The sequence below is a fragment of the Malus domestica genome, chromosome 13, assembly GCF_042453785.1.
Source record: "Malus domestica chromosome 13, GDT2T_hap1".
NCBI classification, from domain to species: Eukaryota; Viridiplantae; Streptophyta; class Magnoliopsida; order Rosales; family Rosaceae; genus Malus; species Malus domestica.
Window position 1 is genome coordinate 14213661 of NC_091673.1, and position 13621 is coordinate 14227281.

Here is a 13621-nt window from a genome sequence, read left to right on the forward strand (position 1 = left end):
AATTGATGCATATATATATGTGAATTGGTGTTGTGGACGCACAAGTGAGTATTAGGTGAGTTTTATGTTATTCATGTGAATCATTGATGATGTGAATTGTGTCGAGAGCTCATAACCTGCACCCTAGTGTTAGTGCTTATATTATTCACCCCGCACCACACGCTCACCTTGGATCCAAGTAGATGCATGTCGTACAGACCATTAGAGGGTTCCGACATGTCGTACAGACCATGAGAGGTGGTTCCGACTTGTAGGTGATTTTAGATTATTATACAGCTGTTGATGAGAGAAGCACTAGAGCGTATTCTTACACCATTCCTATCGTACAGACTACTTCAGGTAGTTCCGATTTATGTGCAGAGTAGCGCCGTACAGGTCACTGTGGTGACTCCGGTTGGATTGGATATCGAGCTTTAGAATTAACCGTACAGGACCAACTGCAGGTTCTCCGGTTGATTCATTATGTTACCTGTTATATTGATGCATCTTTATTCTGTTATTGACGCTTATATCATGGCATACTTTCTGGTTTTGATAAAGATTTGTGAATTGAGATATTTGAAGATTTATATGCATATTATATATTATTTTTATGGGAAAGTATACAGGTTTTACAGCGAGGGGTTAGAAATGTTATTAATTGAAATATTTTCGAAAAGCTTTGTTTTACTGACCCACTCAATCTTGTTTTGCGCCCCTCCAGGTTCTAATTAGCAGTGTTGGTGGCTCACGAGGATTCCCACGGTGTTTTGACAGAATTCACAAAAGTAGGACTCACCCTCGGGTGTTACATCTTAGTAATTGTATCTTTAAAGCTTCCGGACTGTGTAAATGGTTACGTCACTTTCACGTGACGCCCAGCATGCCCTCCTTCGGGACAGGGTGTGTCAAAAAATCTCCTTTAATTTGAGAAAATTACTAGTTCAAGGGGAGGAGATTTATTTGACAAAATATCCTCAATTTAATGGAGATTTCTCACATAATGATCAAAATGATTAACGGTAGACAATTTTAGGGACTATTGTATCGATTTAAAATCTCAGAGACCAAAATAAAGAGTTATGGTAACCTTAAAAACTATTTTTGATAAAAAAAAAACCATAATTTTTTAGATAATACGTGTGGAATATAAACGATGGCAAACAAGCTTAATAATGAAAATATTCGAAGTACTTTTGCCTTCAGAAGACTAAATTCTAAATTTTTTATTTGTAGAATTATTTATAAACATAAATAATCAGAATTAGCTTATGCGCCCAATGATCACACTACAAGAGTAATAATTTATAAACACAACATGCCAATATCCCCAAGAGTCCAAGCCAAGACATTTTTATATTTCCCTCCACACAATATCATTTTGTTTTTATTTTGTTACAAAGTAATAAAAGAATTAACATTTCCCTCACCAACTTTGCCCATGTACTTGACGCCGTTACAGATGACGGATACCAGACCGAGGACCTCAACGACTCCGTTAAAACAGACTTGAAGTAGGCCCGACTGGTGCGAAAGACCCAGTCAGCTTCGGACGGATAGCCTTTGGAAAATCAAAACGTGGCGGGCCCCCCACTCGGCAAGTAGCGAAGGCGGGTAGAAACGTCATTTCCCTCCGGTCCTTATCTATAAAACCCTCATTTCTCCACAACACACATAAAACGGATTTGCAGAAAAAATATTTTAGAGCTATAAAAAGAGTCAAAGACCTCCTCCTTCCCCCACCCCCCCCCCCCCCCCCATGTGAGGAAGAAGAGGAGGCCATAAAAATTTCAAAAACAAAATTTTTTATACAATTTTATTGGTTTTTTTTGGTATTTTTAGGTGATTTTTTGGATTTTAGGGTTTGATAGTATGGGGACTGAGATCTTACGGCCTCAGGATTGTCTCATCGAAAGGATCAGAGTCCGTCCGGCGTCGTTTTCGCGCCGGAAGAGCTACTACCATGGGAACCCCATCGCTAACCAGAATTACGTTTCTAACCCTAGATCTAGAAAGCCGGCGGTGCGATCCGAATCCAGGAGGATCCAGTTGCAGGCTCAGCCGGCGGATGCGGCGCCGGTCGCGAAGAGGTCCAGCTCCCACGACGAACTTCGGGGCTTCAAGATGGAGAAAGTCACGATCTTGCGGCGCGGAGAGTCGCTGGACTCGAAGATGAATGAAAAGGGTGGTTTGGCCGGGACCGGGACTGCGGGGCTCCGGCCCGGGCCGGAGATGGTGCAGAAGCAGGTTCGGATCGTGGATCTGAGGTCTCCGGTGGGCGGTAAGACCGACATGTACGCCGGATCGGCGTTCGCGGTGTCGCCGGAGCCGAGCTCGCTCCCGTTGCCGTCGTTTTCGAGGAAGAAGCAGGTGTCGAAGGTCGTCGTCGACGACTCAGCGACTCGAGACCTGAGGCGGTTGCTCCGGCTCGATTGAAAATGGAAAACCCGGATCCGAGGACCCCAAGAAGAGGATCCTGAATGGATCCGATCTGATACGGTTCTGTCCTTTGTTGTCTGCTCGGTTTCGAGGTCGAATCTCTCCGTGAATATTTTAACGGCGGTTGATCTGGGATTCCGGGAAAATACGGGGGTGAATTAGTAAATTATCTACTGTTTGCGGGTACTTGGTGACTTATGACCTTTTTGTCGGAAGGGAAATATTGTGGGGTTGTTATGGTAAATTAAAAGTTAGAATGGGGTGAAAATGGAAGATAAAAGAATACAAATTGGGAAATTTGGGGGTTGATTTGTAATATGTGGGGGTAAATTAGTAGTGGAGTGTAATTATGTGATTTGTGGGTTGGCTCTGTTGGGAAATTGTGAGGTGGGTTTTTATGTATAATAATGTATTGTTGTAAAGGAAGTTAAGATTTGGGCAGAAGATTACTCTTAATTTTATGCTTTTTCGTATTTTTAGTTTTATTTCCACTTAGCTGTGAGATTTGTAATTTGAAGGGAAAATATTTTTATTTATTTCATCTATTAAATAATTAAAGAGTGAAATATCGATTTAGTCTCTGAATTATCATCTTAGTGAAAATTAGTCTTTGAATTATTTTTTTCGTAAAATAATTCTTTAAATACATTAAAATTGCTAATTTCATTCCTACTATTAAATTAAAAACTACTTTATCTAATTTTTCGTCAACTTAAGTTACTTACATGCTTTAGAGTGTAAATGTCATTCTTTTCTCGTCTATAAGGTATCGTTTGGTACGTGGGACGGGATGGGACGGAACAGGACGAGCCGTTCCGTCCCACGTATGGTGCACCTAAAAACTGTGGAACGGGTTGCCCCATGAGATGAAATTTGGCTGATTTTTTGTTCCACCTTTTTTCCCCCTGAATGACCCGTTCCACATCCGTGGAACACAAATTTATAACATTTTATGACAAAATTTCTCCTTATCTTTTTCAATATTTACATCATTCCGTTCTGTCCCGTCCCGTTCCGTTTCATCTGCGTACCAAACGGTACCTAAGTTCTTAACATTTCATATAGATTGCGAATCTAATGTTTAATTTAGCCTCCAAACTTAAATCCATACACTATTTCTTTATGTAAAATTTCCAATTTACCATTCAATGTGTATCACATGCAAGTAATGTGATTTAAATTGACAAAAAATTGAATATAATAGCTTTACATATAATATTTAGGGATGTAGTTGACAAATTTTTGTAATTCAAAGACTGATTTTTCTGGAAAAATAAAATAAAAAAGGTTTAGGAATCTGAAAAAAAAAATATTATGAGTAGTAATGGACACGCTCATGATGGGTGGAAAATGGATTTATTTTGAGAGTGCTCAAAATAATGAGGAAGATTTAATATCTATAAAGCAAAATTTGTACGCACTTTAATCAGCCATTGAAATCATTGGACACACTTTTGTTCAATAGGACGTGATATCTACACTTTTTTTTTACTTCTTACATACTTTTTATTAATTTATGTCTTTTGATATTCTTTAATTCATTTGATCCGACGGTTTGAAATTGAAAAGATATGTGAGAAGTAAAAAAGAGTGTGGATAGCACACCAATGTTGAATGAGAGAGGACTATGATGGTGGCCAATTCGTTCTATGGAAGGCTCTCACATTCATGAGAGTCATGAATGAGAAATGATAAAACACATTTATTTTAGTCTCTCACATATCTTGTTTTATCATGTCTCTTGTTTTCGTTCAGTTTATTCAATTCGAATGTGTATTATTCTCGTTCCTAACATATTTAGCATGTACATAAAAGCAAGTGCCTCTCATGTTAGAATTACCTGAACAACTATGTATCAAATCATCAAGGTTGAATGTTCATCTCATACTTATAATCATGCATCGTTCTCATTCATGTCCTTTACCATTCCGAGTAAGAAAGCATGCCCTAGATGGAGGCCCGATGATTCTTATAGGTCAAAATGATCCGGCCCGAATAGTCGAAGCCTTAAAGAGTTTTGAACGCCTCAAGGCTCTTGTGGCATGCATTGTGCTATACTAATTGGTAGAGGATATAATCTTGTAAAACAAGTAAATAGCAAAAACATAATGTTAAAGGTGCATGTTGAATGTAGCTTAAATAACTTTAGAATCAGTACAGAGGGTTTTCAGAGTTCAAATAAAACAATTACTGGGATCCAAGAAAAAGAAAACACAAATGAAAGGTCAAGGTGGTGGCAAGGTTACTCAGCCAGTCATTAGATTAGATTAACATACAACAAGAATTTTCCGCCGAAAGAGAGAAATACGAAAAAGAAAGAAGAACAAAAATGTCAAGTTCTATAATGGAACAAAGAAGGAAGGGTCGCGTCGATTGCCTCGATTTCTTTCTCCATTTGGAATGGAGGGGAAGGCGGCAATGCGAGCAACATCTCCAAGTATCAGAATCTGAAGTCAGGCTCCACTGGCATTGCCCAAGAAAACTTCGCGAGGAGTGACTTGTTGAAGATCTGTATCATTGGGAAAATGTCAAGCATACAGGAGCTTGAACAAAGAACGAACCGGTGTCTTATCAAAATGGAAAGTAATCTATTCGTCGGCTGAATTACTGTGGATAATAACATTCATTTCAAGAACAAACTCACGAGAAGACCTTACCTTCTCGATTGGAACTTCATGCCGCTTGCACCAAGCAACGGTGATCCTCGGGTCAAGATAGTTGATTTTAGACGTTCCCAATGCCACTGTTTTCAGATCCTCTTTAGTTCTCATATCCAGTTCCATTTTTTCAATCTTTGCATTTGTTTGAGCTATCTTCCTCTCCAACCTGTGTCAATCCATAAATTACTACCAAAGGCAATATCCGGAGATGATTGAAACTTGGTCCAAATAAGCAAACAAGTAAACTTACGCTTCCGGGGTCAAATTTTTCTTTTGCTTTCCATCAGCATCTTTCAGTGGGGGCTTTCCTTTTTTGGCCCTGTCCAAATCTATTTTCAGATCTTTCACGATGCCCTACAACCAAAAAAGAGAATTAGTTCCACGGCAAGAAATAGACATGCATTTCAAGACCATCAGTCTACAAACCCACTCAGACAAAGAGGTTTCTGGTCTCAACTTCTCTCATACTTTTTAGCAACGTGATAGAGAAAGGGTGGTTGGTCTAACACTCTAACTCCCAGATCATTAATCAAGACTTTTTCCCAAGGCGCAAGTTACACCATCACCCTACTTTTTACTTTCACTTTACAAATGCCGCCATCTAACATTTCAGTTAAGTTCCAGATAAGGTCATTACCTGAAGGTCATCAATCTTTTCTGTTAACTTGGACATTTGTGCACTGTGAGTCTTTGAGACAGTCCGTTGATGATTACAAATGATGGCAACCTGCAATGAAATGCCAAATATTGTAGATGCCACTGAGTCAAAAGGAACAGTACTATTAACTCAGCACAATTTCTCAAGGGATTAACTGCTACACCTCTTTGTTTGCATGCTGATAAACAACGAGTTTCTCTGAAAGATCTCCGTCTTTGGTTTTCTTGTTCAACTGCCATCAGGCAAAGGAAAGGAAAAATAAGAAGAATCATCGTCAGGAAACTGAAAAAGGGAGAGGGGCAAGATAACAAGAAAAGGGAACCGCACAAGAATAACTTAACCAGAAAATTGGTAGAAGTCAAAAGCAAAGAAATTCCTTAATATCCCTGTTAATGCTGTATAACATACAAATGAGGTCCACAATCTAAGTAACTAGGATTCAGGATACGACGAAGAAGGTGCCTCATCTTGACGGTACTGAATATTTCACAATAACAGTGTCATCATATATATAAATGATTTTTAGCCAACAAATCATCACAATACCCCATTTACTCTTTATATGCCTTGTGGAATCATGTAAAACTATTTTTTTTTTGTTAGTGATGCTTTATAAATGGGGGTAAGGCTAGCCGACATTCACCTCTCCCAGACCCGTAAAGCGGGAGCCTTGTGCACTGGGTACGACCTTTAGTGATGCTTTAAAAAAGTCAAATCAAATTTCCAAAATGCTTATGCGATGAAATAAGTTTAGGAAGGTTCCCTCAGCTTTTACCAAATCACAATTTGCATACGGCACCCAATTCACGAAATTTTGTATATCACTCTGTTTCAATAATGCACGCATGTAGATCAACTTATATTTTCTTTGACAGCAAACAGAAGTGAATTTTCTAAAATTTCCCCAAACCATATGCCATCAAGCATAATATCATCTCTGCATTACAGGTTGTATATGTAAGAACAATAATTTTTCTAATCTGCACGAAATCTCAGATGATTAAGAATTTCTCACATCCTGAGGTGAGAGACTCAGAATTTTCTTCTGAATCACAAAAAGCTTAATTTTCATATTATAGAGGATATAAAATATATAAGAGCAATACAAGGTTCAAAGACATTGAAGGCAAGCATCAACTTACTATGTCATCCAATGTGATAGATGCATTGTAGGTACGGAACACTTTTGCTGTAAGGCCATCCATCACATTCTTTAGATGAGCATTCAATCTACTGGTATCCAACATGTCAAAGAGATCATCACTGCCACGTTTCCCTGAAGCAAATTGAAAAAGAAAGTTGAGCGCATTGACGGGCTTCAAACAGCTAAAAAAAAAAAAACAAATGCAATAACAAAATTAGAAAGCCACCTACTCACCAGACTGGAACTGTATAATTGCCTTGTAAACAGGAGTCTCAACTTCAACAGTATTTTCATATCTGATTGAGTCTTTACCAAGGAAGTTAAACTGAAATTATAAAAAAAGATTGACCGGTGATTTACTAGTGGTAAATACACTGAAAACTACCATACAATGATTTTAAATTTCTAAATAAGCATTGCCATTACCTCCAACGAGTTAGGGGGAATTGCTTTTACATTCTCTACTTTTAAAGTGCAGCAACCAACAGTATCCGCTTCATCATCATCCTGTAGGAGAACGACCATTAAAATTCAAGCATACAAAAATTCTGTCCACTTCTTTGTGGACAATTGGTTTGAAACTATGATTCTCATGCTTGCTCTAACTAAAGAGATCCTATTACTGTACATATCACTCTGTTAATACCGAAATGTAAATGTCCATGCCCTCGCTAATGTTTGCTCACTTGTCCGTGTAAACAACCTTGTTCAGTAACAACGGCATAACAAAGTAAGGCCAAAAGCTTCTATGTACAGCTGAAGTAAGTTCACACACTATACCTTCTCATTACCCGCCCTGAGAGCAAGTTTATCAATGAGATAGGTAGCAACTGCTATCTGCCGCTTAGTTACATCTTTACTAGTAAAATCCTTGGTGTATGAAGCCCTGATTTTTCCTATATGGTCCTGCACTCAAAATTAGCAGGGTTTCGTCAATTCGATGACAAGCATTTACTCTGTTATCCAAAAATAAAATAAACTACTAAAAGCTCAAGGGCATATCTCCATCTAAGCACCTTCAATCTCCGTGCTTTTTCGTATTTCTGCATGTCACTTAAACCCTTCAAGTTACTACTAGGTGCCAGAAACACGTATTTGAATTCCCTTGGATTAATTGGATCGTTCCAGAAAGCTAACCATGTGACCGTATTGTCATGCCTTACTTCTTTCCAGCTGTAACACGTGTTAATTTAAATAAAAATTGGTTAATGGAAAGCACCCAAAAAAATTATAGTTAGAAAACATCATCCTTTTGAACATCTGAAATTGGAGATCATGAAGGACAAACCTTTCACCAGGGATGGGACACTCTGGAATTGGGGCATTCTTTCCTATATTAATTGTAACATCACTTGGACAAATCCGTCTTTTCAGCTTTCCCGACTGATACCACACACAGCAAGCATTAACAGCAACATATGCAAAGAAATTTCAAAAATCAGTGTAAACAATTGAACAGATAGCCACTACATATCAAACTATCTTGTCGTGGACAACTCTGAAATACGTATCACAAAGAAAATAATATCAAACCTTTGGATGCTCTCCACGACCTCGGAATAACCCAGGTGGTTCAACTCTGAAGTTTCCAACCTGTATTAATATTGCAACCACACGAATCACTCAGGTAAACTTTTTGTGTAATGATAAAAGGCAAAGAATAGAGATATGCTACTCTCTTCTAATTACAATGACACATCATATCTACCATATTCACAACCATCAGAAGGGAACCATATATTTTGTAGCTATAATACAGATGGTTTAACCAGATTGAAACCTAGGTTACAGGGGAAAAACAAGCAATGCTAGAGATAACCTTTTCTTGGTTACCATCAACGCGAGCCCACATATACTTCTCCTCTTGTTTTAGTTTCTCCTCCTTCAAGGCCTTCTTCTCCTGCATCAACAGAAATGCCTTAACAAGTTTGAAAAAGGAGGCATAGGGAAAATCTTCTGCAGAGCACATAACATAAGATGACCTATGAATTTTTACTTAAATATACGAACCATTGACATTATATATGAAGCTGTGGTTGACAATTGATGTACAATATAAAGGATGGTCAAGTGATACTTAAAGAATCTTTCATATGGAAACCACTGAGTATCAGGAAAGGAAAGCACTGGTAATTCTCGTTATCTCATCTTGACTTATCATAATATTGTGGCTCTTTATGACAACAGACTTTAAGCCCATCGCAAACATGCTTGGAAAAGAAGCAATTGAACAAAGACTGTCAATCCTATCTTGTGAAATGTGATATAGATTATCATATCATCTATCAATAAACATGTAACTAGTTAATTTACATGGGGTTGAAAATCCCTACTGCTACTTAAAAATTCCTTGACAGCATCTTTATTAAGGAAGCTTTCAGGAAGCGGCTGGGAGTTTTAACTCCATGGCATGCCTTGTCTCGTCCTCATCTACAAGTCCTAACATGCCAGAACTATATTGTTAATTAAAACAAAAACCGAGTGCTGAATACAGCTGTGAAGTCTGTCAAAACAACTGACCCTCAGCTCCACATTGTTGCTTATTACAAAAACTAGCTCCGACATGTTGAAAAATAAATCCAACAGTAAAACCAATAAAAGAATACAAAATAATGTTTTCGTTTGTAATAAACTCAAAAGGTTAACTTTATGTAATTAAACTATAGAGTCACCAACTTACTTCTGTACTCATTTGTTTCTTCTTTTCCTTTTCATTCTGATACCAGTCATATATTGGGGTAAAATCACAAGCATCCAATTTCTGAATTACATGGTTCTTCCCAAGCAACTTATGCCAATCAGCCCAGAAATTTTTTCTGAAAGTTTCTTTTTGCACATAATCTGTATCTTTCATCACTGCATACATTGTTGCAACCTGCACTTATAAACTTCTAAGTGTAAGTATAGTCACTTAACAAAACTATGAGGAAAGTAATCTAAATTAAAAAGAACACTTAATTCATTAAGATTGTGGAATATTCGAAGCAGACCTCCTCTTGTTCAGGAGTCAAGGTGACTGGCTTCCCATTATAAAGCATCTTTATCCCATGAGGCTTGTATGGAGGTGGGAAAATGACACCATTGTGTTCTAAAGTTGTCCATTTTGTCTGCCCATCATTAGAGCTCGGTGGCTTCGTGGTCGATTTAGAATACTTTGTAAATTTTGATGCCTTTTGGCTCTTCTTGATCGTTTTCTTGATTGAGAATGAACCAACTTTGGTTACGGTTTGCTTTGTCAGAGATGATTTACTATCCGATGCAACTTTCTTACTCCTCTGGGAAATTGGAATGAAGTCATCATCATCATCTTCTTCCTTTGGTTCTTGTTTGGCCGCTACCGGCTTATTCTTTACAGATGTAGAAGAATCTGAAACTTTTAGCCTTTTAGCTGATGAGTTCTCAGAAGGATTGGCCTTATCCAGAGGCCTCTTACTAGAGACCACAGATGGAGCTTTGCCTTTATCTGTTGTGCTGGAACCGTTCTTCTGAACTTTTGAAACAACGGGCTTCCTTTCTTTAGAATCATAAGGGTGACTGCCTGATGTTCCCACCTTGGACTTTGGTGCAATCCTTGATGATAAAGGTTTATCATCATCTGAATCTTCAGAAGGTTTCACTTTCCCCAGTCTGGCACCTATCGGTTTTTCATCTTCAGAATCACTATTTCCTTGAGCAGGATGCTCAATAGAATTAATTTCCTTCTTAATTGTGGTAGACTTATTCTGTTCTGATAACCGTTTAGAATGACCATCTAATGTAGTCAACGGTGGTGATTTGGGTACTGGTGATGCCCTAGATGAAGTTGAAGCTTTTGAATTTGACACTGCTGATGCCCCAGCAGATGAAGTTGAAGCTTTTGGGCTTGCTAGCGGAGATTTTACTGGTGGTGATTTGGTTGATGGAACCATCTTACCTTTTTGAACACTCGAGTTTAGACCATTTGAAGAACGGTGTTCAGATACCTGCTTCCCTGGTTGTCCAACTTGCCTCTGAGCTGGTATTTTCTTTGCTTCGGCGTTTAATTGATTGGGTTTAGATTTCGTGCTGCACCGTTTGAAAACTAAAGGTTCATCATCCTCGTCTTCATATACATTCGGTTTAGTAGAAGTCTGAACAGCCATTATCCAACAATGTACTCTGTTGGCATGTAAATCACCTAAATTTGTGCAAAACATAACTTATCTTTCAAGATGGGCACAATACCCCAACAATTAAATCGAAACCCCAAATCTGAGGCTAAATCATTATCTACCGACAACGAAAGAAATATTCTCATTGTAATGATCAAATCCAATTAATGATGACACCAGAACATAAACTAGTCATGATGATATTTTCAGATTCTCTGCTACTTGAATTTGTTTCACTAATGATATTCCAGTTAAAACTTCAGCATTTAATCAATTACCCAGAAATTTAAAGTGATAAATACTACAAAATAAATACAAAATACACAGCCAAGAAACTGAAAAAAACTTAGCTGACCTAATTCCTATAGTTCTAGGGCAGCCTAAACAATGAAGAAAAGGGGGAAAAAACCCTAAAAAAAAATTATAACTTGCCAAGAAATGAATTACGAAGTGAAGAAATATTGGAGGGAATCTAATAGAACAAACCCTAAACATACAATCACCATGATCGTAAGAGGAATCAGAGAGGATATTCATATGCATATGATGACATGCAGAGAAATCAAACCCTAATGGGGCAAAAATCAATAGAAAGAGACTAAGGCGTACTTGTTCGTCAAAGAATAATTGGGTTTGCAGCTTCTGATCTCTTAGTTGAGCTGATTGGGGGATTGATATGTGGGAAAAGATGGCCACCGCAGTCACCGTTTTGGGTTAGAGAGAGAGAGAGAGAGAGAGAGCTTCAGTTTGTGATATCTGATTTCTGGAATGTAGGTGAAGGAAAATTGGTTTCGGCTTTGGGCCTCAGGGGGCAGGCTTTTACAGAGGTGTGGAAAAACAGATAATTGAAAAACTGGCCCCAATTTTTCTTCTTCTTTGGATTTTGGCCCCTTGGTGCCACGTCGTCGTCGGGCTTTATCCATTCTCTAACATCTGAGGGCCTGTTTGGTTCGCGGATCAGAGTTATCCATAAGGCTTGTTTGGTTTGTAGATTAGACTTCTTTATTTCCTCGTTTGGTGTAATTCTTATTGGAAAAGTAATATGTGGTACAAGAGTAAATTTGAGTAGGTGAATTTCGGCGCTTGCCACGTTGTCGAGCTTTATTCATTCTCAAAAGTTCGACACATAAAGTGTTAGGGTTTGTTTGGTTGGTGGTTTAGAGTCATCAATTCCCTTATTTGGTATAATTCATATATATTGAGAAGTAACACTTGATACATTAGTATGAAATGCAACGTCTTAGGGTTCATTTGGTTCATGAATTAGGGTCACTCATTCCCATATTTACCAATCATTATTAGGAAAGAAATATTTGGCGCATCGCAGCGTCTTAATGGGAAGGTAACATGAAAATTGTATTTTCTCGGATTGTAATTTTGTATCCATTTATGGGAGATGTTGCCTTGTCACCAATGCATGCACCGACAACGAACATGATTTTCTTTAATGAAATGAAATATTCACATTTTATTGATTGGAAATGCTGAATATAACCATAAGATGTGAGCATTATGAAACATTTTAGGCTCTAGGAACATGTTTATTTACTTGAAATGTGAAATTTCTTGCTTTTCATGTGTTTATTTAGGGTAGTGAAATTATTCTTGTTCCCAAAACTGATACATTGTAAATAATTATTCAACTTAATTAATGTTCGAAAGGAAAAATCCCGCTTTTGAGTAGGAAAAAAGACACATAAAAACCAAATAGAAAATAGAGAGTATGTTGTGTGTAGAAAGAGATTGTATAGGTTCAAATAAAGTTTTTCGATAAATAATATAAAATATGTTGGTGCACAAAACTGGAGGGGTCTTGGAACAATGTAAATCTGATCGTGAATCTGTAAGAAAGTAAAGAACACAAGATGTATCGTGGTTCACCCTAATGTTTGGGCTACGTCCACACTGATGTTGATATTGTTTCACTCTGAATGGTGAATATACAAGAAGGCTAGAGGCAGTGTGCTCTCTAGCCTATTTTCTGTGTGCTCTCTTCCCATGGCCTCAATCTTGACCTCCCCTAATGAGGAGAGTGAGGAGTCCTTTTATAGAATAATGGTTCCTCACTTATTACATATTTACCCCTTCATTTATTACATAATTACATTTGAGTCCCCTGAGTATTTATACGAGGTCTAAATACGGAGGTCCTAAGTATGGTACAACCAAAATAATTAAGCTTGGTTGTAGTGATGGCAGCGGGGCAGGCATGATTAGGGGGTGCCATCTCTATCCCCACATCCATCAATTATTTTTAACTCATAACCGCATCTATAACCATTCTTTTAAAGGAAAACTAATGAAAAGTCCAAAAAAACTTCTTTTTTAACGGAAAAACCCTTTTTAAAGGTATAGTGAATAGTGTCAGTTAAAGGTAAAAATGTGGTTTTTCGTTAAAAATGAATAGTACCAGAAGTGTTTTGTTAAAACTCCCTTCTTTTAAACGGTAATTTCACATCCTCACCTCCATAAGGGATGATCCTCCAAATTCGCACCCACCAACCTGACTGTCATGAAAAATTTATCTCTACAATTTGATTATGCAAGACAAGCTAATTAGTAATCAACTAGTAATAACAAGGAAATAAGAAACACTATAAGACAAATAAAG

General features: G+C 37.7%; 2 protein-coding genes across 6 annotated transcripts; one reads left to right on the forward strand and one right to left on the reverse strand.

Annotated features, from left to right (window-relative positions):
* Window positions 1-1655: 1655 nt before the first annotated feature.
* On the forward strand, window positions 1656-2862 carry LOC103453019 (uncharacterized). Its single transcript, XM_008392552.4, has one exon. It carries the CDS (start codon window positions 1852-1854, stop codon window positions 2413-2415), a length of 564 nt encoding a protein of 187 aa, XP_008390774.3. The 5' UTR covers window positions 1656-1851; the 3' UTR covers window positions 2416-2862.
* Window positions 2863-4524: 1662 nt separating this feature from the next.
* Window positions 4525-11821, reverse strand: LOC103453036 (DNA topoisomerase 1 beta-like). Of its 5 annotated transcripts, none has more exons than XM_029091086.2 (16): window positions 11620-11821; window positions 9871-11036; window positions 9561-9755; window positions 8700-8780; window positions 8414-8473; window positions 8169-8263; window positions 7897-8053; window positions 7661-7786; window positions 7307-7387; window positions 7115-7205; window positions 6879-7012; window positions 5900-5968; window positions 5716-5805; window positions 5329-5432; window positions 5076-5244; window positions 4525-4927 (listed from the first exon to the last, which is right to left on the reverse strand). In XM_029091086.2, exons 2-16 carry the CDS (start codon window positions 10999-11001, stop codon window positions 4859-4861), a joined length of 2652 nt encoding a protein of 883 aa, XP_028946919.1. In that variant the 5' UTR covers window positions 11002-11036; window positions 11620-11821; the 3' UTR covers window positions 4525-4858. The 5 variants fall into 5 exon arrangements, with proteins under 5 accessions (XP_028946919.1, XP_070666430.1, XP_028946920.1 ...); XM_070810329.1 differs by having other exon boundaries at window positions 9871-11017; window positions 11620-11811; XM_029091087.2 differs by having other exon boundaries at window positions 9871-10924; window positions 11620-11803.
* Window positions 11822-13621: the final 1800 nt, after the last annotated feature.

Excerpts from the sequence above, each read along its gene's own strand:
- LOC103453019 (XM_008392552.4), top strand. The coding sequence starts at position 1,852 with ATGGGGACTGAGATCTTACGGCCTCAGGATTGTCTCATCGAAAGGATC.
- LOC103453036 (XM_029091086.2), bottom strand. The coding sequence starts at position 11,001 with ATGGCTGTTCAGACTTCTACTAAACCGAATGTATATGAAGACGAGGAT. Across the intron at positions 7,787-7,896 it reads AAAAAGCACGGAGATTGAAG|GACCATATAGGAAAAATCAG; the intron begins GTGCTTAGATGG and ends TTTTGAGTGCAG. Across the intron at positions 4,928-5,075 it reads ATGAAGTTCCAATCGAGAAG|ATCTTCAACAAGTCACTCCT; the intron begins GTAAGGTCTTCT and ends CCAATGATACAG.